Source organism: Nipponia nippon, unplaced genomic scaffold (assembly GCF_047370975.1).
Source record: "Nipponia nippon isolate SJK-2023a ecotype South Korea unplaced genomic scaffold, ASM4737097v1 scaffold_8, whole genome shotgun sequence".
Classification (NCBI taxonomy): Eukaryota; Metazoa; Chordata; class Aves; order Pelecaniformes; family Threskiornithidae; genus Nipponia; species Nipponia nippon.
In genome coordinates, this window is record NW_028262402.1 from 45,988,209 (window position 1) to 46,013,982 (window position 25,774).

The window sequence follows — 25,774 nt, forward strand, 5'->3', positions numbered from 1 at the left end:
TCATAACCACCTAGGTAATTAAGAAATGCTCCTCAAAATGAGTAGCTGGGGCAAGCTACTCTTGGCGTCAAAGAGCTTACAAAACTGGTTTTGACTGGCAGAGTCATAGCAGATAGTCCAACAGCCTCCAGGAGTTTTCATTAAATATTCAAGGCCAGTACTTATTCCTGTCATTGCCACAAGTTTGTTATGATTAAAGAAAGGAAATGCTGAACTATATTTATACATACAACTACGTCATCAGACTATTCTTGTTGCACACAATTCACTCTTCAACACTTACAGGGGAAACTCCGCTCATCTATCATGCCTCCTTCCCCGGTTGCGTACACCTTCCCTTAATATCTAGAGCCCTGTGGGTGAATATCTAGAATTCCCTGTACTACCTAAAGCTCTTATTTCATGAGATAACCAAACCAATTTAAAAGCAACTACTGTTAAAGGCGTAACACTTTCAGCGAGCCAACTACAATGCTCCTTTGATCCCTTCATGAGGTGAAAAACACAGGCTTCTCTTTGTTCAGCAAGCTGAACAACTCTGTAAAAGCCATCACTAGTCCACCGTAAGAGCCACTAAAATATAGGTGCAAGCAGGAAAGATCACGACACTTAGGACTGCACAGCTGCCTCGTGAAACCTCACCTTTAGTTCCCAACTCAATCTATTAAACATCTATTACCTCATTTTAGCATTTCGGAAAGTTTCTTTCATGAATTGAAGTTTCTCATTTCAAGCATCCAAGTACTTAACATTACCAGAATGAAAGCATTGACAATGCTGTCAATTAAAACAGTTTCATTGCCTCTTAGTGCCAAGGAATCTTCTGAGGTACCAAGGCCAAAAATTTCTTCTGATTTAAGAAAAATACTTGGAACAGCAGTCTCCAAAGTGGAATGCATTTAATACAATCCACTGGGGTCCAGGAAGAAAATATTTTTTGTACCATTAATAAATAAAATAAAGTAAAAATTTTAAAATGTATTTATTTCGGCTTTACTGCATTCAGGTTTTTTTTTCCCCAAACCCTGGAACAGGCTTCCTAGAGAGGTGGTCGATGCCCCAAGCCTGTCAGTGTTTAAGAGGCATTTGGACAATGCCCTTAATAACATGCTTTAACTTTTAGTCAGCACTGAAGTGGTCAGACAGTTGGACTAGATGATTGTTGTAGGTCCCTTACAACTGAACTACTCTATTCTGTTCTACTTTATTTTTTTAATTTTTATGTTGTGTATGCTTGATAATGTGCATACTAGTACAGTAGCATATGCATGTAATTCATAAATAAATAAATGTACACATATTGGGGGTGCATGCTCAAAAATCTTTCACCAATACTGGTGCATGATCAAAAATGTTCACCACTGATAGGTGGTCTTTTCTATCCACAATCCAATCTCTCTCTCCCTGCAAAATAACATATAAAATAGTCAAGGACTTCTTGGCTCAAAGACACTAACAGAATTCCATCTGGTTTTACCTACACAATTTATCCTAGTTTCTAATCTTAACACCTATATTGTTTCCAAACCAGAAAACAATCCACACTTCGGGATAAACTTTCCTTAGTTCCATTAGTTCTTAGTGCACAGTAGGTGAAAAAGAGCTTTAAACATTACCACCTCACTTGAAAAATACACATACTGAATGTAAATTCACACGCCTGGAAGTATTTCAAAGGGCCCTCTGTTCTTGAAAAATTCAAAACAGAACTTCACCAGCCTCATCACCTCATTCTTACAGGAAATCTTTCATATATAGTTGAGATAGTATTAAGTCTTAACAAGAACATTAGCCTGAAGACTTCTCTACTTCAAGAAATTGAATTAGTTCAACCTGACCAGAACTTAGCCTTGTTCGAAAGAAGATACTTCTGACAAATGAAAACATTTTCTAGAATACAAAAATTTTAGTTTGTTTTATGAAAGTCCAACATATGATTTTAAGCTTCATCTTCAAAACCAAGCCAAAACCAAAAACCAAGAAAACAAAAAACCTCACTCAAAACCCCAGCTATATGCACAAAAATAATGCAAGAGTTTCTCTTAAAAAATGTCCTTAACAGAAACCTGTGTCTTACAGGATCTTGCTAATGGCCGGACGTCCTCAGAGGTGGTGAGATTGTAACGTACTTTTTAGTCTAAGATCAGTCAGTGATCAAGCCTAGCGAAGTCAGCACCTTCCTCAAAAGCACCTATTACATACTGAATAAAAATGTATTTAAAAAAAGTTAATGACCTGTAAGTTTGCTCAACTTTTCTGCTTCGAGTGAATTCTTTTAGTGCTCTGCCTGTAGCCAGTTATACAACATCTAACATTTCAAAACAAGTCCAAGCATGTAAGTTAATGAACATCATCTTCAGGAATAGACCATAAAGTAAACTACATGCTAGACAACAGGGCACATCTTGAGAAGCATTCTACAAGCCTGTTCTTTTTTATGTATTTTCCTGGAAAAGAACATCAGTTGTGCACTGTTGACAGACTACAACTATAGGTTTAACAACTGGCAAAAGCCAAAAGAGTGTACATTTTTATCTACACTAGGTGCCACAAATCTAAGAAAACAGAGGCCACGTGATGTGCACACAGCATAGTTACTGGGTTGGTATGTCCTCGTTGGATGCTTGCATAGGTTAAAAAAACAGCATCAGCACCCCACCCAGGAACTAACAAACAGCCACACAGAGTGCAACACAAGGTAAAATGACGAAATCTCTGCGTAACTTAAAACAAGATTTTAAGGCTATAACTACCATTCGATACCTTTCAGTATCAGCTTTCTAAAACTGGATTGTTACTTTTCTCCTGTAATCCAAGATGAAGTCTATAAATTATCTGGAGTTGGAAATATTTAGAGACAGATTCAGGGTCTAATCTAATCTAAAAGGATCCCGTATCAGAATTTAAAGTCAATATCAAAGCTGTTTCATTGACTGCATCAAATCAAACTGACAAACAGCATTTTTGTTACCATGCTAATTCAAAGTGAATTAAAAGCAAGGCATTCAATGTCAATTATTCATGTAGTCTCAAACCGGATGTTGCTAGAGCAGCAACTTCCATGCAAAAGCCATACCAATTCTTCTGTTCGGGGCCGCAAAACTTTTAAACTTTTCATGAAAAGAAAAGTTTGTGACCTTCTGAGTTATATCATTACACAGAATGTTATAGTCTGTTCTGTGTTTTATAAAAAATGTGTTTCATATCTCCTACATTCATACGTTCTTTTATATACAACACAGAACACATGCAGACATGAAGCATATTTGCAAAAAAAGCATTGCTACAAACACTCTTTGTATTAAGCTTAAGTGCTATTTAAAGTCAAAGCGCTATTTAACGTCAAAGTAAAAAAAAAAAAAAAAGTTGGTTAGAAGCCTCATTTTCAGGAATAACAGGTGTTAACTCCAAACAGATTGATCTTACATATTTTCTTAACACTTCGTTGCAATCAGTAAACATCGTGGCTTAACCGCTCTGACTCCCAAATAATGAAGTGTTCTGTAAGCTTTAGTCCCAAATTTTACAACCCTTTCTGGGACAGGAACGAAAAGGAACATTTTACAGATGAGACAGCTTTTCAGCCGGGCGAGCAGGGTTTGAGGGCTAACAGGAGGACGGATACTCACTCTGCAGTACCAGATGCTCAGCTGAGATGGGGACAACACTGCGAAGAAAGCTCTCTGGGGATCCGTCTGGATGTGAAGAGGCTGCTCCAGGGACTCCAGAGGACACAACAGCCTCTTGGGCCAGCCGCTGAGAAAATACATGGCTGTGGATTTCCCTCTTCCGAGAAGCGGGCTCTCAGCTCACTCTAGCCTAGGCGGGGGACGGCGGGGACATCGGCCGAAGGAGAGACGCAGGAGGGCTCGCTGCCCGCTCGACGGCCTCCGGACGAAGGGCTCTGACCGCCGGCCCGGGCCCGACCGCGCATAATCACCGGCAAAGCGACGCGACCCCTCGGCTCACCACTGCCGCCGCCGCCGCCCGCGCCGGGAGGGGGGCGGCTCAGGCCTCCCCGCCGCTGGGGGCCGCGGGCCGTCGCCCCCAGCCGCCGCCGGTGCCGCCGCCGGTGCCGGTGCTCTCGCGCGGGCCTGGGGTCGGGGAGCGCCGCAGCCGCCGAGGGCAGGGGCGGAGGCGAGTCCGGGGAGGGGCGAGAGCCAAGCCGGCCGCGGCCTGAGGGAGGCGGCGGCGGAGGCGGCCGGTCACTGCTCCGAGCGGGCCCGCGGGAGCTGCGGCGGCTGCAGCGGCGGCTCCTCTCTCCTGCGGGTGCCTCGCCCGCCCGCTCTTCGTGTCGCTGTCGTCGTCGTCGTCGCCGCCGCCAAGGTCCCCGCCGCCATCTCCCTCCTCCGCCTCCTCCCCCGCTACGGCGTCTGAACGCCGCGGCCCCGAGCGCGACGGCGGCGGCGCCGCGACGGAGGGAGGGGGAGGGCGGGGGCGGGGCGGGGCCGGGCGCGGAGGCGCCCATTGGCCCCGGCGGCGGGACCGCGCGGAAGTGACGTCAGAGGCGTCTGCGGCTCCCGCCCCCGGCCCCGAGAGACTCCGTGTCAAGGTTCCGGGCGAAGAGGCGCGCGCCGGCGGCGGAGGCGGGGCGGGGCAGAGCGAGGGGCGCATGCGCCTACGGGGGCGGGGTCTGCGCAAGGGCACCGCCCACCGCTGGCGGCATCTGGTGGCGGTCTGTGCGTGCGCGGGCGGGGCGAGGTGGGGCGGGGCGGGGCGGGGTGGGGTGGGGCCGCCCGGGCGAGGAGCCCTTCCCCCGCCGCACCGAGGCCTGCGGGGGTTCCGCCGCGAGTGGTCGCTGGGGGGCCAGGGCGGCCCTCCCTCCGCCGGGCCGCCGCCGTAGGACGTGCCCGCAGGGCGGCCAAAGCCGCTCCGAACAGGCAAGGCGGGAGGCCGCGGTGCTCGGGTAAGGCTCGGCCTCCGGCTCCCGCCGCCGTCGGTTGGGCTGCTCACGCCTCACAGCCCTGGCGGGCCCGGGCCGGCGTCGGGGCTTGGTGCTGTCGGAGTCTTTGCACGGAGTAGATCCCTTTCGCACCCAGCCCGCGACTTAGGAGGGGACGAGGGGGTTTAGTGAGAGGGGTGCCAGGGTGGGCTGCTGTAGCTGGGGAGGACGAGTCTGGGAGAGAAGGGCCTGCGAGTCGCCAGCCTGGGCGTTGCCATTGAGGCTGTGTTTTGGGGACAAGGTGAGTGCAGGGGACAGTGGGTTTGGCGTCAGGCTTCTGCCAGGTGCTGACACAAATGTTCTTCCCAAGTGACGAGTTGGATCTGATTTCATCGGGAAAAAAAAAAAAAAATCACTAGGTTATTTTTCATCTGAGACCTGTTCCTTAACCTTGTTTCCGTGATTGCCCAAATGCTTTTATTCACACATTAAGGGGAGAACAGGAGCATATGGTGTGAAGGATGAAAAGTGGAAACTAAAGCTATAGTTTTAGATGTAGTGAACGAGGCTTGTTAGACTCCTCTTGTGACTGGAAAATAAGAGGAGATGGAGGAGAACTAAATGTAGATGTCCACACCATTGCAAGGGCAGTGCCTGTGTTGGAAAGAAATAGCTACTGGTAGAAATAATCAGGAAACTTTACTGAGCTGGTCCCACATCACTGCTTGTTAGAGGAGTTCCTCTGTTCTGAGCTGTCTTGAAACAGGTCTCACTGCATGCAGATTACCCAGTTCCCTTCAAAGAATATGGTCTGTCCACATACCTAAGGCCTCCTCTCTCCTAACGTCTTTCTGGTAATAAATTGTTGTTATGATATGAATACCACATTCCAGCTGAAATATTTCCATCTGAGCACTAACACAAAAAGAGAAATGAGTTATAAAGATGTACATATTAGAATCCAGACAAAACTGTAATATACCTTGAAAAACAATGTAGTAAAGGAGCAAAATACCAAGACACTTTGCACCCTAGACTTTTAAGTGGGCAACTTGGAAAGGCCTTACCATCAAATTCCTTGCTGTCAGATAGATGCCAATCAGTGCTTCTGCTACAGACACCCTCCTTGCTATAGTCTCTTCTCTGAACTCTTTTTGGCCTGCTTTTTTGATAGCTAGCCTTCTAAATTAGGAGATGAAAATAATGTTCAAGAGTGTAGCAGCATCTCATTTATTAACTCCCCTTCTGTTCCTCATATTACAAAATAAATGGCACAAAATACATCCTGAAGAATAGGTGTGACTTTCAGAATCATCCTTATTCTGGATTTTTTTTGCCTTTTGCCAAGTTCATCTTACTTGATGGAAGTACAGAGAAATTTCTCAAAGAAAATCCATAAAACAATTAGTAAGGGACTTGAGTGTCTTTCATACTTCTTTGTAGCTTCCTTAGTCAATGCTACAGCATCCTAACACGTGTATGCGTAAGAGGCAAACATGCTTCCAGCACGTGCTGTTCCTGCGGAACAATGCCAGGTTGTGTGCTGAGAGCAGCATTAATGAAGGAAACAGCTACTGCTGTTAACAGCAACTACATTGTAGGATTTTGTTGTGACTGTACATTGTGCAAAAAGTGAGGAGACTGAAGTCTTTGTAATGTTTGCATTGCTGCTGTTGTTGCTTTCTTTGTGGAGAAGCATGAGGCACATAATTGAAATTAGAAATAATGATGGTGCAGTGTTTCATTAAAAGCATGACTATCAAAATCCTCACATCAGTGATATGAATGTGATCTAAACTATGTCACTTTTGGTACATTTTTGTGGGCTGAATCAAGAACATATTTAGATGCCTAGAATGATAGTTTGGTAATAATAGGTTTTTTTTAATCATAGGCTGTTTGTACTTGAGTACAAAAACTTAAGCACGTTTCTCAGTGTTGCGGTATGGGAATGTAACTCATAATGCCCTGGGACTCAAAAGTTGTGTAGAAATGAAGTGCATGTAGGGGACCAAGCTCACAACAGTTTCTTGAACAGATTTGGCAGTGGCTACCAAGGCACAGCTACAGGATATAGCTGTGACACTATGATAACAAAGCCTAACAGAGTTGTGAAATCCCTTTATGCACAGAGGTCCAGTTGTCAGTTATCATCAAGGTCACCTAGTTGAAGATAAGCCTTGCTTGCAGCTGCCTACTCAGGGACAGTCTTGTTGTTTTGGAAACTGCACCCTTGAGATAGCTGTGTCCTGAAAAGGAGGAGCTCATGCAGAGCTGTGGGAATATCCAGGGACATTGAATATCCTAAGCCTAGATACCTATGTCTCGATATTAGCAGGCTAGTGAGAGGAAGGAGGGGACACTGCTGGTGGCAAACGTAGATCCAGGATGAGAATGTTGCAGGAGGGTAGCTGTTTGGCACAGTTGTGGCTGTTAGACTCCTGGCTTTGATTTGCAGCTATTGCCATGAACTGTCATTTAGATTGTGCAGCTAGCTCTCACCTAATGTTCTATCTGCAGCTGTTGCATGAACAATTATGGAGGTTCAGTCCTTGTATGTGAAATTTTTTTTAAAAAAAAGACCCCTCTCCCCACTATTATTACTACCAGCAACATAGTTCAAAGGCAAAAAAAACTTACAGAAAGACTGTTAGTGAGGCATGGTCATAGTCAATGGCATGAAGTTTTTGCCAGCCTGCTTTAAGACGCAGGCATTATGTCATATAAACCACAGAAGGTGTGTGACAGTGCATGAGCATCTGTGTTACGTATATCAAAATATCCTTATTAAGCCATGTTGACTTCTTAAAACTGGTTATGCAACAAACGAGTCCTCTACCTTGCGGATTTCTGCTGCTGAAATTTGAAGATTGCCATAAATTAGCCTGTTATTTAACCTGCCTGTTTTATTAGTCGTTCTTTGACCCACCAAAAATGGCCTTCTTCATTAAGAACAGATCCATCTAAACAGAACAAGGTAGGGCAAATACTGAACTCATTTTCCTATAGACCATCTACAGAGATGATTTCAGAGAGTGAGTTATAATGGTTGGTAACATCCTTAAAGATGAAATCTAAAGAAATATCAAATTATTAATATCAGAAATTTGGAAGAAAAAACAGTAAAAGGGAAGTTATTTGCTATAACACCACAGGAAAATCTTATGTATTTGAAAAGGAAAAGGAAAAAAAAAACCAAAATCAGTGGATTAAGTGCTAAGGCTAGTCAGCTGCAAAGCCATGAGTTTTAATAAAGCACAGAGAAAAATCACTCTCATTATTGCAGACATTTTCTGAATTCAGTCAAGAGAGATGGAAGGAGTATTCCTGTGAAGAGACTGTTAGAAAGAAGAAGAACAGTTTATTCTATTGTTACTGCAAAATCAAAGTCAGCAAAATATGACCTGAAATACTGGGACAATACTCCTTTACAATAGCTGGACTCCATGATTTTACCACACAAAACAATGACTCTGGAATAGACCAGTACAGTTCTTTTGGGTTAATTGTTACGTTTATACTCACTTTTCTGTCAAATTTCTTTTTTATTTTTATACCCAGCTACAGTTAAATAGAACAAAAAGCTAATTCTGAGCAAAGAAAGTGCAAGTAATAAAATTAATTGGATACATTCCACCTCTTTTTCCTAGTAACCAATTATTCACAAATGGTCACAAAATAATTTGGGAACATTATTTACCGTTTGATAATTTGTACATTTCTGCAATTAATAATTATTGGTTTCAGATCATTCTCTAATTACCTGTAAATACTCACCATCCAGTGGTGTGTCATTTCACACAAGTCACACGGTACTGTTCTCAGTTTCTCACTGGACAATTTACGTAACTAGCTGGCAATACAAGCCAATAGTGTTAGAACTCAGTTTCCTGAGTTTTGCAATAGAGTTTGGCAATAATGTTTCTGGGTTTTTTTCAGTGGATGAACTGAACAACTGACACATTTTTATTCTGAATTTTGGAAATGTGTATATTACTCAGAAGTGGCTTTCACCAAGCATTCAAGAACCCAAACCTAAAATTTGCAAGTAAATTAGTAAATTTGTTAGTGAATTTTGGAGTGGAAGTATATGTGGATATAAATACTACAATAAAGTCATACTTAGGGTTTAGTTAGGTTTGAAATCAAATAAACTCGAGCCCAAAATACTTTCTTATGTTTACTTGTCTCTGAGAAAATACAAAGGGAAATCAAAGCAGAGGTCTCTACCTATACATTAACAGCCATACACAATATATAAAGCCAAATATGAAGGGACTAAAAGATTTGAAAGTTCTGAAAGCATCCATACCACTTAATGGATCAATCATTGTCAGTGTCAATAAATATATGTGCCAAAACCACGGGCTGTCAGATTTAACATAGCTACCACAACGTTTGCAGAAGATTTAGGTTCTTTGGAATAAAATCCCTGTAGAAACAACCCTGAGGACTTCAGTTCGGTTTTCATAACTGCTATAAATTCAGTAGGGTTTGGTTTTTTTTTTAAATTCCTCTTCTACATCAGTGAAAATATCCTTAGAAATACATTATCTTCTTTCAGATTTCCTTATCTGGGTTTCAGTGACTAATAAACATGCTCTTAGTTTCATGAGTAGCCTACCACTGAAGTATTTGCTCTGTGCACACAATTACTTTGCCAAAAGCCATTGTGGTTTCTGAACGTGTCTAGAGAATTGGATTCCTTGAAGGTGTTTGATACTAGGAAGCTGAAACATGCAGAATCACAGATCATTTTTAAAGTGTTGGCTTTAGGAAATGAGTTTATTCATTTAGATTCTGGAACACACAATGCAGCCTATTAAGCAAAGCACCAACATTATGGACTGCAGATCATTTAATTGGATTAGATCTCCTCTGATCAATAAAGACACTGTATACAAACTATATATGGCTTTCCAAGAGGGGAAAAGGGATTGTAGAAGGAGCTAAATGACTCTGGTATGCATTTCCTAACATCATTTTCAGTATAAACCAGTGCTGGAAAAACATTTTCTATTCAATGTAAACAAACTGACCAAAGCACCATGCAAGCTGCCCTGTGTGGAAAGAAACGAATTAAGCTTCTTTGGGGTGATGGCTGCATGTTTTTACCAGGTAACACCCTCTACCTGAAGTACAAAGTGCACAGTGCAGTTACAGTATATTACATGGATATGGAATTGAGGACAAAATGGATGGAGAAATAGGAGTTCTTGCATATGGAAGCATTGGTAGATAGGATGACCTAGGCTTGTATGTTACACATACTGGTTTTACTAGGTGTTTCTGGAATATTGCGAACATTTGCTGTATTGAATCATCTGAAACTCACAAAAGTGCACTTGAATTATGTTGCTGTATGTATTTATTGATACATGTTATCCATAACACTTGTGTTATGGATCCAGTGTTATCTGTAATAGATCATGCCTCGACTCTGCTGCTGAATTTGAAGAAGAATGTTTTCAGTCCGAAGATGAACAGTAAAGGAGAACATACATGTTGGAGGCAGGAGTCTGATCTGGTAGGCTGTTGAACATCATCTGCAGCATGGGACTCCATCTCTACCCAAGAAGCAGGATCCTGACTTAAAGGTGTCAAGATGCGCTGGGTTAAAAACTGGCTGGACGGCTGAGCCCAAAGAGTGGTGGTTAATGGAATCAAATCCAGTTGGCGGCCAGTCACGAGTGGTGTTCCCCAGGGCTCAGTACTGGGGCCAGTCCTGTTCAACATCTTCATTGATGATCTGGATGAGGGGATTGCTCATCCCAAATCATCATTGATTAAATGGTAACCCATTCAATGCAAGAATATCAGCATAAAGTAGAGCCTTTTCATTACTGTGTTTATGAATAAATTGCTCTTCTTCATGCCTATCCCCTGCACATCAAACAAAATATGTTTTCCAATCAGGAGGCTCAGAGCAGTGGGGACAAATACATGCCAAGACCTCTGACTTCTGGTCTGAGATCATGCAGGGACATCTGTGTGGTCTCTAGGAAGTCACCTAAGTCTTTGTTGTTAAAATCTCGGTAGTAATATGTGCCTCACCAAACTGTTACGTGTGTAAATTAGTTAGAGAGACAGATTCCAAGTTGTTTGTCAAGCAGAAACTTGCACTCCAGCTGAAGATCTGAAGGGGAAAAAGATGAAACATCAGGACTACCTGATAATATATACGCACACAAGAAGTCTGAATACTGTCAGTTATATTCGTAGATGGACCTCACAAAGATTAAATAACCTGTCAGAAAAATAAACCCATTAAAGAAGAATGCATTAGGAAAATTATAGAGAGTTAGTTGACTTTATCCACATTTAGAAAAATCTCTAATTAACTGTCCTGCGGCCTGTATAGAGGTTTGCAATTTGTAAATAAACACTGTGTGGAGCTATAGAGCTTGTTCTTCTGGAGATGCAAATCAGATAGCATCAAAACAGCAAAACGAAAGGAGAAGTGCTATATGAACTGCTGCTTTTAGGCTACACAGCAGTAGTCACATTTTTTCAGTCAGTGAACCGTGCGAACTTTTCAGCAGTTCCTTGATAGAGTTAAACAGACATTTTCCTAAATGTAATCAAAGCACTTGTTTTCGGTGATAGGATCTTAATTAAAAAAGAGAAGCATTTCAGCTTTTGTAGGCCATACCCACAAAACTATTGAGTGGGAAGCAAACTGGTTGGAATGCTGGCAGAACAAAATACAATTCTGTACGCTGACGCTTACTTGTTTTGGTGAGCCTGTTATGCATCATTGGATGCCAGCTTTCCAGCTCAGATACTGCTTTATAACTTGGCTTAATACTTACAGTAAATATAGGACAATTAATGCAAAATAAGGGCATGTTCAGGCAGAAGTGTTTCTATTACTCATCTTTTTGGAATCATATGATGAAACATAGCACCAATTGTCCTTAAACAATCCTGGGAAACACGGGTCTCAGAGTGACTGGCATATTTACAGTCTTAGTAAGAATAATTACTAGGTTTTATTAAGAATACTATACTTTCATATTAAGAGTTATTTTCCTGTTTTACTTAGGTCAACAAAAATTGCTGGCCAACCCCAAATATGTTGAAATAATTTCTATGACTGAAAATGTGCATGCCTACGAGAGGACAAATGCAGCAAGATGTTTAGTCAGAAGACTCCAGTTTAGTATGCATGTGCTTTAAGTGCCTCTGTGACTCACATTGGCTTCAGTACTTAAATACGTTAGACACTTTAGTACTTTTAGTGTGCCCTACTGTAAAGATGAGAGTTTTTTATTCACACATTGAAAATCAGTGAGCATGTTTTTAATGCACTCCTAAACCAGGGCTACAATATCAACTCTTAAACACTTTTTTAATCATTGATGTTTTGCCCTAACAAATTCCAACTCAATACTACTTCACTGATAGTAATGAGAACATTATTTTATCAGAGTATAAGTCCAAGGTGTTCTTGTCACTTGGCCACTGTTGGCTGTTCTCACCCTCACGTCAAAAAGGTCACCAAGGGCACCAAGAATGAACACAGGCCTCAGGACTGCAGGCTGCTGACTAGAATCTGATCCAGGGGTAAGCTGAGTGAACAGGATGTGGAAAATCATTGTACGTGACCAGAAAAGGACTGCAAATGTGAATGTATATGTAAGATATGTGAGTGGGGGCATGTGTATGTTTCACTCTTGACCTTCAAGACTGATCAGCCAGAGAGGAGGAACTGGATCAGGCCGCCTGCATGTCCATGCTTATGTGAGTTGGATTGTGTTTACATGGGAATCACGGAAGGAGGAGATGAGGAAGAAATGTTGCAAAATCTATCAAACTTGACCGTATGAATAAGGATCTGTCCCTTCCACTGTAAGACCTAGGGAATATCCCATGAAGCTTGCCTTTGGGTAGGTACTGAATAAACAGAAGGAGAAAGTCAGTGGGTTCAGTTCTTGAGTGGGCCGTTATGTGGCAGACACATGTTTTATTCCCATTTTATTATTTTTTCCAAAATGAGTGGATCAGCCGGTATCTATTGTTCCTTGAAGAGCATGAAGAATATTGCATAAAGGATAAAAATCATAATGCCCAGAATCAAAATCACTGTCATTTCTGTCACCTCCGTTTGGGATGCATAATACCTAGTCCATGAGCAGTCCCCAACATTAAATGAGGCAAAACTCTCATGCTTCATCCACAGTATCTCATGCTTCATCCACAGTATCTGAGTATCTTTACTCAGATAACACATTTCAAAATGCCATGTTTGTGTTCTTTGACAGAGTATCCATTTTATCCAGAAACCATGTATAAATAGATAGAATTCTAATTGATGTCTATTGAAATGAAAAAAGGAACCTTAGTGACTCGCCAATTACAAATTAATTTTTATTAGATGGATTCGCAAAATTTTATTTTCTATTCAATTCCTCTGATAGATATCTGAGAGCTTGTGGGAAGGCACACAGGCAAAACTGCTGTTGCAACCGTTGCTTTTTCAGCTGGAAAAAATTACAAGCTTGCAAGGCTTGTAAGCAAGTGCAGGACATACATAACTGAAGTCAGTAGAAAAATCTAGTCCTCAAAACAGCTCAGTTTTTGCAGCTTGCATTGAACATAAAGAGACTTGCAAGAGCTCAGCACCCCTCAGGATTTAGCTCTGTGTATACATGGAAAAACCAGATATGCCATTGCTCAGCAAAATCTGGAGAAAAGCTAGATTTAAAGTAAGTGCTTGTTCATGTGCACATGCTGTGTTGAGTCATGTGACATTCTTGGCCTTGTGAGACTTCTGTCTTGTGATCCTCTAAGTTTTATAACAGTCCTTGAAATACTGACATTTCATCCCTCCTTCCTTCATACTCCCACTAAGAACTGGATTTCAAAATAATATGCCTCTTGCTGAGACAGCAAAATAAAATGCCCATGTTAGAGGAAGAGTCCTGTACTATGTTGCATATGTGGCTGTAAAGGTCTGAAGAGAAGCTTGCAAATGTGATGTGAAAATCTGAATTAAGGCGCTGAAAACTGAACTTCTACCAGTAGAATAATAGAAGAGGATACAGGATTTTGTACCAAGAACAGGCCATTATAATTTCATTATTGATGAAACAGGTGGAACCACTTAGCAATCTGGTGTTTCAACATGTGAATGACAGGTAAAATACACGCCTCCCTCATGTCAACAGCAATGGAAGGTACCACTGTTAAGCCTGTTTGACCAGGGCTAGGTGTCATTAAAACTGTAAGAACACTAGAGCTGGATTCTGAGTTACAAAATGGATACATGCTGCTAGTGCACACAAATAATTTTTTAAAAAGAAGAAGAAAGAAAAACAGATCTCGCAGGGGTGTTATTGTTTTCCCTCAATGTTTCCTACAAGAAACAACTCGTGCTGTTGTTCTCATGGCATTCAGAAACAGCCCTCCCACAACCCCAACATCCCTGGACAGAGCAGAGGGCTTAGGCATCAGACAGCTTGTCTGTATAGAGTCTGACTTGACATAGCACCTTAGTCAAATAGCATAACATATTCAGATCTCTGTATTTGTAAAATAAATCACAGAATGCTTTGGGATGGAAGGGACCTTTAAAGGTCATCTAGTCCAACTCCCCTGCAATTGGCAGGGACATCTTCAACTACATCAGGTTGCTCAGAGCCTCATCTAGCCTGGCCTTGAATGTTTCCAAGGATGGGGCATCTACCACCTCTCTGGGCAACCTGTTCCAGTGTTTCCCCACCCTCATCGTGAAAAATTTTTCCCTTGTGTTTAGTCTAAATCTACCCTCATTTAGTTTAAAACCATTACCCCTTGTCCTGTTGCAGCAGGCCTTGCTAAAAAGACTATCCTCATCTTTCTTGTAGGCCCCCTTTAAGTATTGAAAGGCTGCAATAAGGTGTCCCCACAGCCTTCTCTTCTCCAGGCTGAACAACCCCAGCTCCCTCAGCCTTTCCTCATAGCAGAGGTGTTCCAGCCCTCTGATCATTTTTGTGGCCCTCCTCTGGACCCACTCCAACAGGTCCATGTCCTTCCTGTGCTGAGGACCCCAGAGCTGGACGCAGTATCCAGCTGGGGTCTCACCAGAGCAGAGTAGAGGGGCAGAATCACCTCCCTCGACCTGCTGGCCACGCTTCTTTTGATGCAGCCCAGGACATGGTTGGCTTTGTGGGCTGCGAGAGCACATTGCCGGTCATGTCTAGCTTTTCCTCTATCAGTACCCCCAAGTCCTTCTCAGCAGGGCTGCACACAATCCCTTCATCCCCCAGCCTGTACTGATACTGGGGATTGCCCTGACCCAGGTGCAGGACCCTGCACTTGGCCTCGTTGAACCTCATGAGGTTCACACAGGCCCACTTCTCAAGCTTGTCCAGGTCCCTCTGGATAGCATCTCATCCCTCAGGCATGTCAGCTGCACCACTCAGCTTGGTGTCACCTGCAAACTTGCTGAGGGTGCGCTCAATCCCACTCTCTGTGTCATTGATGAAGATATTAAACAGCACTGGCCCCAGTACGGACCCCTGAGGGACACCACTTGTCACTGATCTCCATCTGGACATTGAGCCATTGACCACTACCCTCTGGATGCAACCATCCAGCCAGTTTGCTGTCCACCAAACAGTCCGCCCATCACATCCATATCCTTCCAATTCAGAGAGAAGGCTGTTGTGGGGAACTGTGTCAAAGGCCTTACAGAAGTCCAGATAGATGACATCCATAGCTCTTCCCTTGTCCACTGATGTAGTCACTCCATCACAGAAGATCACTAGGCTGGTCAGGCAGGAATTGCCCTTGGTGAAGCTGTGCTGGCTGTCTCAAATCACCTCCCTGTCCTCCATGTGCCTTAGCATAGCTTCTAGGAGGATCTGTTCCATGATCTTCCCAGGCACAGAGGTGAGGCTGACAGGTCGGTAGTTCCCAGGGTCCTCCTTTCCACCCTTTTTAAAAATGGGTGCAATGCTTCCCTTTTTCCAGTCACTGGGGACTTTACCTGACTGCCATGACTTTTCAAATATCATGGAGAGTGGCTTGGCAACTATATCAGCCAACTCCCTCAGGACTCTGGGATGCATCTTGTCAGGTCTTAGGTATGTTCTTGTCATACTTAGGTATGTTCGGGTTCCTCGGGTGGTTGCAAACCTGATCTTCTCTTACAGTGGAGGAACTTTGTCCCCTGATCCCCGTCAAATGGCCCACTGACTCAGGAGGTGTGAGGAGAGAGGTTGCCAGTGAAGACTGAGGCAAAAAAAGTTTCAGTGGTACTCTGACTCAGTTGATGTTAGTTATGTAGGTGAAAATGTTAACAAATGTGTTGTCATTTTATTTTTGCTTTTTCTGTGGCTATTGGCACATAATCCTCAAGAGAAATCTGAAATCTGAAACATGCAGAGGAGGACAGGAGGAGGGGAGAGGAACCGGGCAGAAAATAGGACTGAAAACCATTAGTCTAGCATACAAAGAAACCTTTACTAATTTGCTAACAAATTCCTGATCAGAGACCCCATCAAAATCCTGTTGCTGTCTGAGACACACGCTATGCCAGGGTTATGTGCCCGACAGCCGGAGCAGGGGTTAAATAACTGAATAGCAACAGAATTTGCTTAGATATGAAACTATTTTCTTTTCACATCCGCAGGGCTGCTTAGTAAAACATGCTGCAGATTTTTAGCAGCCTATTCCCTGTTTTGTGGGAGCGGGAGGGGAGAGTATCATAGTTACCATCTGTTATTGTCTTTTTTTAATAGTACTTGCTTTGTTCTTGCATTTTGCCATGTTTTTTCTGTAAATGATGGGATTTTATTATGGGATCTTGTTTATAGTTTTCCATTACTCTGTTTGCTATTAGGTCTTTCTGTAGTACTTGAGCTGATGATTTATTCAACTGAAAATCACTTGGCTCCAGACCATGATACCTTGTATAATGCTCTCTTTAAGTTAAAAGCCCTTGCCTGAGCATGGTTGTTCAGTAAAGGCGGAACTAGTGCAAGGACCACTTGCTATTGTGTTATCAGCCGTACCGATCTTATGGTCTGCTGTGTTGTGAGAAGTAGAAAAGTTGCAAAGTCATGCCATGTAGCTGTCGGAAGCTTCCCTGAGATGGCATCTGGTTAGATTTAACCAAGTTTGCTTTGAAAAAGAGAGAAGTGAATAGGTCACTAAAGCATGTAACCAATCTGCCTAACTTGAGATAAGATCTCTTGGCAGCGTTGTGGTCAGCTCAGCAGAGCTTAACTATAGAGAAGCTGGGACAACTTTTGTTTCTTGATTACTTTCATATTTTCAGGGAGAAGAGTCCATTTGACTGGGCACAGGGATCAAGTCAGCTGTATTTTTGCTCAGAGTTTTCCAAATCCCTACTCGGAGCTCAGACTTTTCCTGCTTTCCTCAGGAAAAAATTGGGCTGCTGTGCAATGAAGAGCAACTGGAAGTTAATTGACTTTTCATTTTTCTTAACAGTCAGTTATAGTTGAGTATGAATATAATAGCTCTATGCATCTATGCTTCCCTATTGCAAAAAAAAACTCTTAATATTTAAAAATAGCAACATGCAGCGCTGTAGTTAAATACAACAGTTAGTTAAAGCAGAAGGAGCATAGATACTGCAGAAGCGGCTGCTCTAAGAATAGGAGTCACAGGAGATGTCCTGCTCTTGCACAAAGATGATTGCTTTTAAAAGTAGTAATAATGAACACAGGATGTTTTACAGAAGGCAACGAACTCCTCATTGCCAGGGGGCTATGTGCAACGGTAGGCTTTAGCTGCCCTGGCCAGCCTCATCGGTGACCCCATCAACGCGCCCTCTGCCCATGGGCCCAGGAGTCTCCTTTAAGGTGCCCAGGCCTTGCCTGAGCTGAGCTGAAGGTAGGCCTGCGCCCAGCCCTGTCGCCTGCTGTCCTGACTTACTGCTTTTCCTGGCCGGGCCATGGGCCTGTGCTGTAGATTGCCCTGTCTCCAAGTCTAGCTGGCTGTGCCTAACCGGATCCCTTTGGACCTGACTCATCACCTTGGCTGGCAAGGGGTTGTTGAGAGATTGTGTCGCCAGCCCAGGTACTGCCTAGGCACCATGGGGCTGTGCCCTCCTGAGGAGGGCACGGTGCTCAGGCTGCCCTCCGCTCCTGGTTCATAGCCCCTCGTGGGGCAGCCCTGCTCTTGCAGTTCACTGACCCTTAGTTTGCCCTGCAAGGATAGCAAAACTAGTTATATGGGGATGGTAGTGAAACCTCAAGAGATGTGGCTTTTATTCCTTTGATGTCCTTCAGTCTGCTTTTATTAAGGTACATGCTTGCCCTCTCCATCGGTAAAATAGTATGACAGTGTTTACACACACTTGGAAAATACTTAGAGATTCTTAGATACGAGATAACTGTGTTGGTGCTTCACTAACTTACAAAACCACAAAGTCAGCTAATTAAATCCCTATCTCAGGAAATTCTATGCTTCTTACAAAGTAGATAAGATGACAAATAGCAAACAGTAGTCCCTATCTTGAGTCTTTGTATGTGAACTCATACCCAGGATAGAAAAGAGGGCCAAAACAGGCCACCTTGTTCCTTCAGAGAGCAACCGTTTGACTTTTCAATGCAGTTACTCCTACTTTTTCAGGAACGTAGCTATTTTGCTGCTGCTTTTAGCAGCAACTGCTTCCTAAAGTTAGAAGTTCAAGTAAATGTGGTACTGTGATGCTGAGGTGTATGGCATGCTGTTTGGACAGACACTTTATTAAAAATAGGTCCCTACATTCAAGTGTATTTGCTGCGGCACAGTCTGACGTACTTTAGTGGGCTTCTGTAAACATATCACATCAGCTTATACAAAGCACCTTGCAGCACTGAGATCTCCAGTTGCCAATTTTTGGAGGAAAACAAGCACAATCTTATCCTGTTGTCCCAGCCTTCCAAAAGCCAGAGGAGGAACCTCTCTTTTCATGAACAAAAGTGGATTTTTAAAAGACACTGTATCCTGTTAAAACACTAATAAAAACAAAAGTTCAACTTAAAGCTACCGAAGTGGAAAAACACAAAGAATTAGGCTGAAAATACAAGCTGGATTCCCCAACTCATTCCAGTTTTGTTTCTCTTAGCTCCCTGTGGCTTTTTGGATTTAATTAACGATTTAAAAGCCTTTCAGGGACGTTCATAGTCACAAGGAGAGGTTTCAACCAGCTTGCGTCACTTTTGCCCCCTACACTGTGTTGCCACAGACTGTCTAGCACGGTTTGTTTCAGATGCTTTGTAGCTGCCCTTCACAGAGCATATCTTCATGGCACAAAACCCAATTCGCCAGACAGCCTCGCCGCATTGTGCCCCTGAAAGGCACACACACACATTAGCTGGCCGAAGCCTGCAGAATCAGAGCAGCAGGCTTCACATCTGTCCTCTGTACGTGTGCTCCCACTGTCAGACAGCTATGAAGTGAAAGGCTGGCGCGGAGCAAGCCTGAGCATCTAGCTATACATGGGAATGACTAGCTCATGGTGGTCACCACATAGGACTGAAGAACAATTTACCTTGTTCCTTATTTCTGCTGTGAGGCTTCTGGTTTCTAAACCAGCAGCAGGCCCCTTTACTAGAGCATTTACTTCATGACACTGCAAAATGAAAGCTGTTTCTCATGACAAGTGAGGTTTCAATATATATCAAAGCAGTACACATGTTCTTGTTTTCCTGGAAAAACCCAGATTTGAACAAGTGTCTGGCCAGACAAGGTAAATTTTTTTATTAAAACAGGCTTTTTTTTTTGTTTATAAGCCTAAGCAATCAGAGTCTCTGAGTAGGAACTCAGTAGTAGATAACTGCAGCTTGTTACTCTTGTTTATTAAAGGGGGTTATGAAGGAAAATTAATACAGGCAACACTTACCGGGTGGGAAAGAGTGTCTAAAAAGTTATAACTCCAGGAAAGCTGGTGTCCTCACAGGCGTAGACCTCAGCATATGGTAAAAAGTGTTTGTGGGATCTTTAAGACAGGAGCGCAAAATTGGAGAGGGTCTCATGATTATCATGTCCAGTACCCCAGTGTCGCAAGACCCAAATCATACAATCCCTTCCATAAACTTACTGAGCTCTAGCTGTAAACAAATTTGGGTTTTGCTCTACCACTTTCACTGAAAAGCTTTTTCTGAGCCTCCCTACTCTAAAACTCTCGAGAAACCTAATCTCTACATTGCATTTAGTGGCAGAGCCACTTTATATATTTGTTTCTATGCCACTATTGACTTTTAAACAACTCCTTTCCATCCTTGTAGACTATTCCTCCAATAACCTAAATGAGATATTTTTCTTAACAGCAAACCTGTCTTCCCTCTCAGGCAGGCAGGCAAAATCCAAGGAGTGCTTGAGTACTAGAAAGGGTAATGACAAAAAGGACAACTATGCAGGCATGGAAATGGGAAGCTATGTTATCTCAGATAGGATCTTGTTTTGAAATAACATATCAAGGAGCAAGTCATACATGTAGCCCAGAACTGGAGCTAAGTTATATACGCAGTTGTGCTGCTGTAACTGACAGGGTACCTGGGGCACATCAGTTAAAGAATGAAACTGAAAATATGCAGATCAACAAAGGATGCATGACTTACATCAAGACCCAGCACAGAGAAGATGCGTAGGTTGATGACCTTTGACTTGGGAAAATCTTTGGCCTTCTCTACATGGGACTGTGAGCCCATCTGTCTAGTTAATTTTGCTAATCACTTCCTACAATTCTTCCTAGCTTTCCCTATTTCAGTCAAGAACCTTTCAGCTTCTGCCCATTAGCAGTTCTCCTGTCACGCAAGATGCACAACTAAATCTCCGTGTTTCAGACTGTAACCAGTCACCTGGAAGCACTAGGAACTTTAAGTTATCCCAGTGCCCAGTTTGGCTTCCAGCATAACAGCACCCTTGTCTGAAGTATCAGAGATGGGGCAAGGTCAGCAATGACTAACTGAGCAAAGTTGGCTTGTGCCCTGAAGTGGCTTCCAGAGTATATCTTGTTCAAGACTGTCTTGACTGATGAAGAAAATTTTTCACACTCTTGCGCTTTTTCCACCTTCCTCTCACCCATGTGGGGTACAGTTGGACAACTCAGCATTGTGGAAATCCTGGAATACCTGACCCAGCCAACTTCCTCCCAGTGGAGGCGACTGGGGCTCTTATCTTTTGTTCTCTTGCAGAAATTGTCGTATACATTTTCAGTTTTGGAAAACTGAACAACTTTGTAGAGGTGAAGTTTGAGGCTTGTTATAAAGAACCTAAACAATCCTTCATAACCTGTAACATAGGGGCAATTAAAACAACGGATCAGTGGTCTCTTCTGAAGTTAAACTGTTAAATCTATGTCAACAGCAGAATGTATGGGAAGGTGGAAATAGTTCCCATTCACAGCATATGCTAATCTTCATCCAGCTCTGTGAAATTTAGACTCTTATGTAAATAAGCTTCTCAGCTGGGAATTCACCAGATTTTCCATCTCTGACTTTGCTGAATCAGATTCTGCTCCTGGCTTTGAGCATTTAACTAGCCCAGAAGCAGACTGTATCTTGGACTTCTTTCCCAATATCTCAGCAAGTTCTATACTATGTGGTTTACATTTTACTTCAGAACTCTTTAGGAGCATGAGGTATGTGCATGGCAGACATACAGAAAATCAAAGACTTTGCATGGAGGTCTAAATACATTGCTTTTGTTCAATAAATTTACAGCTATCTTGTTGCCTCAGTTTTCTCACCAGTCTGAGGCAGCTCCATGGACTAGGGTTGCAATATTTTGGGGATGTACAGAAGCATCCCTCAGCAATTCATGGCTTCTTATATGAACCAGGAAATTCTTCAAGCTCACAGTCCTTCATCTGATTTTACTATTCTCACAAAAATTCTGGGTCCCTCTTGAAACAAAAATTGTTGACCTTCTCCTGTTCCCTCCTCCCACCAAAAGCTTCTCCTTTCTCAGTGACATTCTCAGTTTTATATGCCTATTCACCAATATCTGGCTTCTTTGTTCTGCCAGGTTTTACTTTACTGCTCCATGAATACAAGGTAATGTATTCATGGAAGGTGGAAAGAGATATTTCACCATTTGTCAGCTTAGCATTTTGGTATAGTTGTTGCCAAGCTGGAGCGTTGTTAAAACTGACAATTTTATTTTAGATCTGGGAAGAGTATGTTCATCATCTCACCTGAAAAAAGGTGGATTTCATACACAAATGCAGTCATCCAGTAGCACAGCAATGTTCTCGCTAGCAACATTTCCATTTCAATTAGAACTCTAAATTTCTGAGTAGATGGATTCCCCGTCTCACCACAGAAAGCCCTGTCTTCACTAGATGAGACTCATGTAATCATCTTGCCCCACTGCTTGAAAAACACGTGTGTATGGAATGCACTTAAACCCAGTCTTCAGATTTCTACTGCATATGGTTTGTTTTATTTCCTTTTGTAAAGTGGTTTCTAACATAGACTTTGCATGAAAGAGATTTCACTTCTCACTTGGAAAAGCCCATTAAGGAAAGAGGGTTGTGAGTAAACAAACCTCAGCTGCAGAAAAAGGGCAGTGAACATAAAAGCCAAAAGTAAATACATCTGAACTTGATTAATGTTTCTTTCAAGTCAGCTTTTAACGATGTTTGCACGGTACGCTTACCTGTGTCAGCTGCTTTTTACCATATGGCTGCATATTGAAGTTGAGTGAAATATTACAGTGCATGGGCTACAAAATAGTATTTCAGGGCACACTTGACAACATGCTGAGGAAAACCAGGATATCTTGTCAAAATAGATGGCAGTCATTGATCTGGAGCTATAGACTTTACACTATACATACCACGCTTTATATACCACACTTTATACTATACATACCACACTTTCATCAGAGTATAAGAAAAGTCAGATAATTACAAAGGATACGGAAGCTAATTTGAACAACAAATTTACAATCAAAGGTCACTTTGGTTTAGAAGGGACTTCTGGAGGTCACTTAGTTGACCCCCACCTCCACGGAAAGAAAAGACAACTTTGAAGTTAGATCTGTTCTAGTAACGGTGATTCTTTACAGTATAGAGGTGGTTTGTAAAACCTTTCTCCTTTGCTATTTTGTTAAGTAGGAAGTGGTGGCAAGCAGCATGTTTCTGTCAGGTGGAAGAAGAAATTCTGTACGAAAAGATGACTGCACCATTTCTTACGAAAGACATAGGGGTTTGTTCATTGTCAATCCAAACCTCTAAAAGGCATTTCCCACTACTCCCAAGAAGCCATGGTCAGAATCAGCTGGTAGTTTTCTGGTATGCAGACGTAAGTCTTGTAAGACTTATATTTCAGCTGGCCATTAGAAATCCCTCTTCCACTTCAGTCTTTTTCCAAAGATATTAATGCTCTTGATGGTAACTGTTGCTTTCAGCCATGTGTGTGCTAATGGAAATAAAGTAAATGGAGTGGGTTTAGGCTGTTGACAGTATGAAAGTGAACATGGTACAAAACAGAGCTAATCTTACTCTCCTCTGTTCTCCTAATCACAGAGCAAGCTGCAACTCAGAGACACTAAAGATGTTGCTGTGGTAGAAAAGCCCAGATGAACCTACTGCAAGCCCTTAAAATCTATGGTAAATAGCAGAGGTGAGGAATGAGTAGGAAGACTAATCACCCAATTTGCCAGTCACTCCTGTGCTAAAATGGCAAATATCTCACTCACAGTAAAGCAGGTCAGAGGACTGCAAAAGTAGTATTCCTTAGCCAAACAAGAAGAATTCAGTACTTAAAAACTACTTTTTTTATACTTGCTTGTGAAAAATCATCATCATCATTAAAATTCAGTGAACTATGTTTTTGATGACTATAAACCAGTGAGTAGATTCTTTGCGCATCTTTTCATACAAACATCCCACCAACTTTAACTGAATCCATAACTTTATACAGTACACTAACATGCTATTGCTTATGACATTCTCCTAGTTGGGACAAACATATGGAGATGAACAGAGGAGGTACATATCAGGAAAGATAACAGAAGCTTCCTATGCAAGGTATCCGCTGTGCCACTCTAAAATGCCAGTTGAGAGTCTAAGTAAGTTTATCCCTACAAACTAATCTTTATATTACGTCTAAAAGTATCTAATATTTTATGGTCTAATAATATCAGCTCTTGACTCATTGCAAACTTCAAAACTATCAAAAAACACCCCCCTAAACACTTCAAACATTTTGCAGGCAGTTTATCTGTATCTGAAAACTCTTACTTCAGCTGTTTCAAGATAGCAGCGTGTAGAACAGTAGCTGAAGCCAAAAGAACAGAGACTCATTGTATCACACACATATCATATGCTCAATGGTTTACAGTAAAAAACCAACTCATGCATGAATTCATAGACATATAAACTGGTCAAGCTGCTGACAAGCTAACTTTCACATACTAAGATGTGACAATCATCCTGATTTATTTTTATTGCGTTTCATAAGTATCCAGTGAGAGCTGGTAAAAATAGAAACTTGTAAACCAAGATGCATTTCTGGGTATTCTTATGGTTGTTACAGTAAATAGTACTCTTGCTCTTTTCATATGAAATGGAGTGGGTAGGGCATAGGATTGTTGGGCAAAGCTGAGCTGCCTCTGCCTAGGGATGCCGGGTGAAACCTTTCAGTGCATAGACCATTAAGAGGGAAAGCAGGTTAGCGTTTGCTATGCCTGTAAAACGGGCAGGAAGCGCTGCCCACACCTGTTCTTCCCTGCCCACGCCAAGGCAACATTTACTCAGCAGCATAAGATAATGTCAGGATGACTTTCATTTCAGTAAGGAACAATGATAATCACTACAATCTAATTTCAAAAGCTGTGATGTACTATTTATGTTCATCCACATAAATTCAGTTTGAATTACTTCTATTTTACGATTATGAGGAAAAAAGAAATAGAAAAATGCAAAATGAAGTCCTTCCAGGAACACAGTGGATTAGATTTTTCACCGTGGCTGACAGAAGGGGCTCGTAGTTCCCAGCGGAGTACAAATCTGGCATGGGAAGAAATTGCTTGACCTTATGAACTCACCCTTAAGTACTGCTAGACGGTGCAAGCCAGGGCAGTCCCCAAGCTGCTATTGCATCTGAAGCTAAGCAATGCTTCAAGAAGCTGCCTCTGATTCTCCTGACATCTGCCTGATTTGCCATGTCAGCAAGGACATAGCAAACCTAGTGTGGATTTGTCGCAGCTGAATCCAATGACTACAAATGAGTATTTAAAGGTACAATACATAGATATTAAAGTAGAGGTGGTGTCAGAGAAAGATTCATTTTTCTCTTCCACAAGTAAAATCAACAGTAGCCCTGCTATTTAAAATCAGCTATCCTGGTGAAACAGAAGAGGGTGTGAATGCTGTCTTTCTAGTCTCATAGCAGCACTGTAGGTCCACTTTGTGCTGGAGTAAATAGTTGCAACGTGACACTGGAGAAGCAGCTTCCATCTAAATCTAGAGCAAGTGCTATGAAGAAAACCTTAACGTTACTGATATGATATTTTTTGTGAAACAGATAACACTTTTCCAAGAGCAAGATAATGACAGAAGTTGTTTCCATGTGAACACCTTTCTTCAACCTTGTTATGTCTATCTTCGGAGAAAAAACAGCTCACTAGAGCCAGTGGTCTATAAACAATATGATAAATCCTACCCAGTGCTCTCGCTTCACTATCTGATGACTAAGATGCAAAGGTGTTTCCTGTTGGGCATTTTTACAAAACTGGCACTGTAGAAGCTAGGCCCAGCACACAGCATATTTGGAGTTGAATGAGGCATTTGTAGGCATTCCAGTAATAGTAAGTAAAACAGATAAGTGCGTGGCATAGAAAGTACTCATCTTTTCCTCTGATAAAAGTTAAAATTACTGTTAAAAAATAATCAGTGGAGAAATCTGGCTAAGCTTCATTTTCACTTTTACTTCTAAATTCCTCCTA

The 25,774-nt window shown here is 42.3% G+C and overlaps 1 protein-coding gene across 13 annotated transcripts in view; it reads right to left on the minus strand.

Moving 5' to 3' along the window:
* Positions 1-4,398, minus strand: part of RIC1 (RIC1 partner of RAB6A GEF complex) — a 57,107-nt gene extending 52,709 nt beyond the window's left edge. For 6 of the 13 annotated variants that reach the window (XR_015700994.1, XM_087741934.1, XM_087741930.1 and 3 more), the window contains exon 1: positions 3,630-4,397. Coding sequence is in view for 12 of the 13 variants with exons in the window: in XM_087741934.1 (XP_087598060.1) it covers positions 3,630-3,770 (141 nt within the window). In the remaining variant the exon portion in view is untranslated. Of the gene's footprint in view, positions 1-3,629 lie in introns of all 13 variants that reach the window. The other 7 variants (XM_087741931.1, XM_087741926.1, XM_087741927.1 and 4 more) reach the window with 2 other exon arrangements.
* Positions 4,399-25,774: the final 21,376 nt, after the last annotated feature.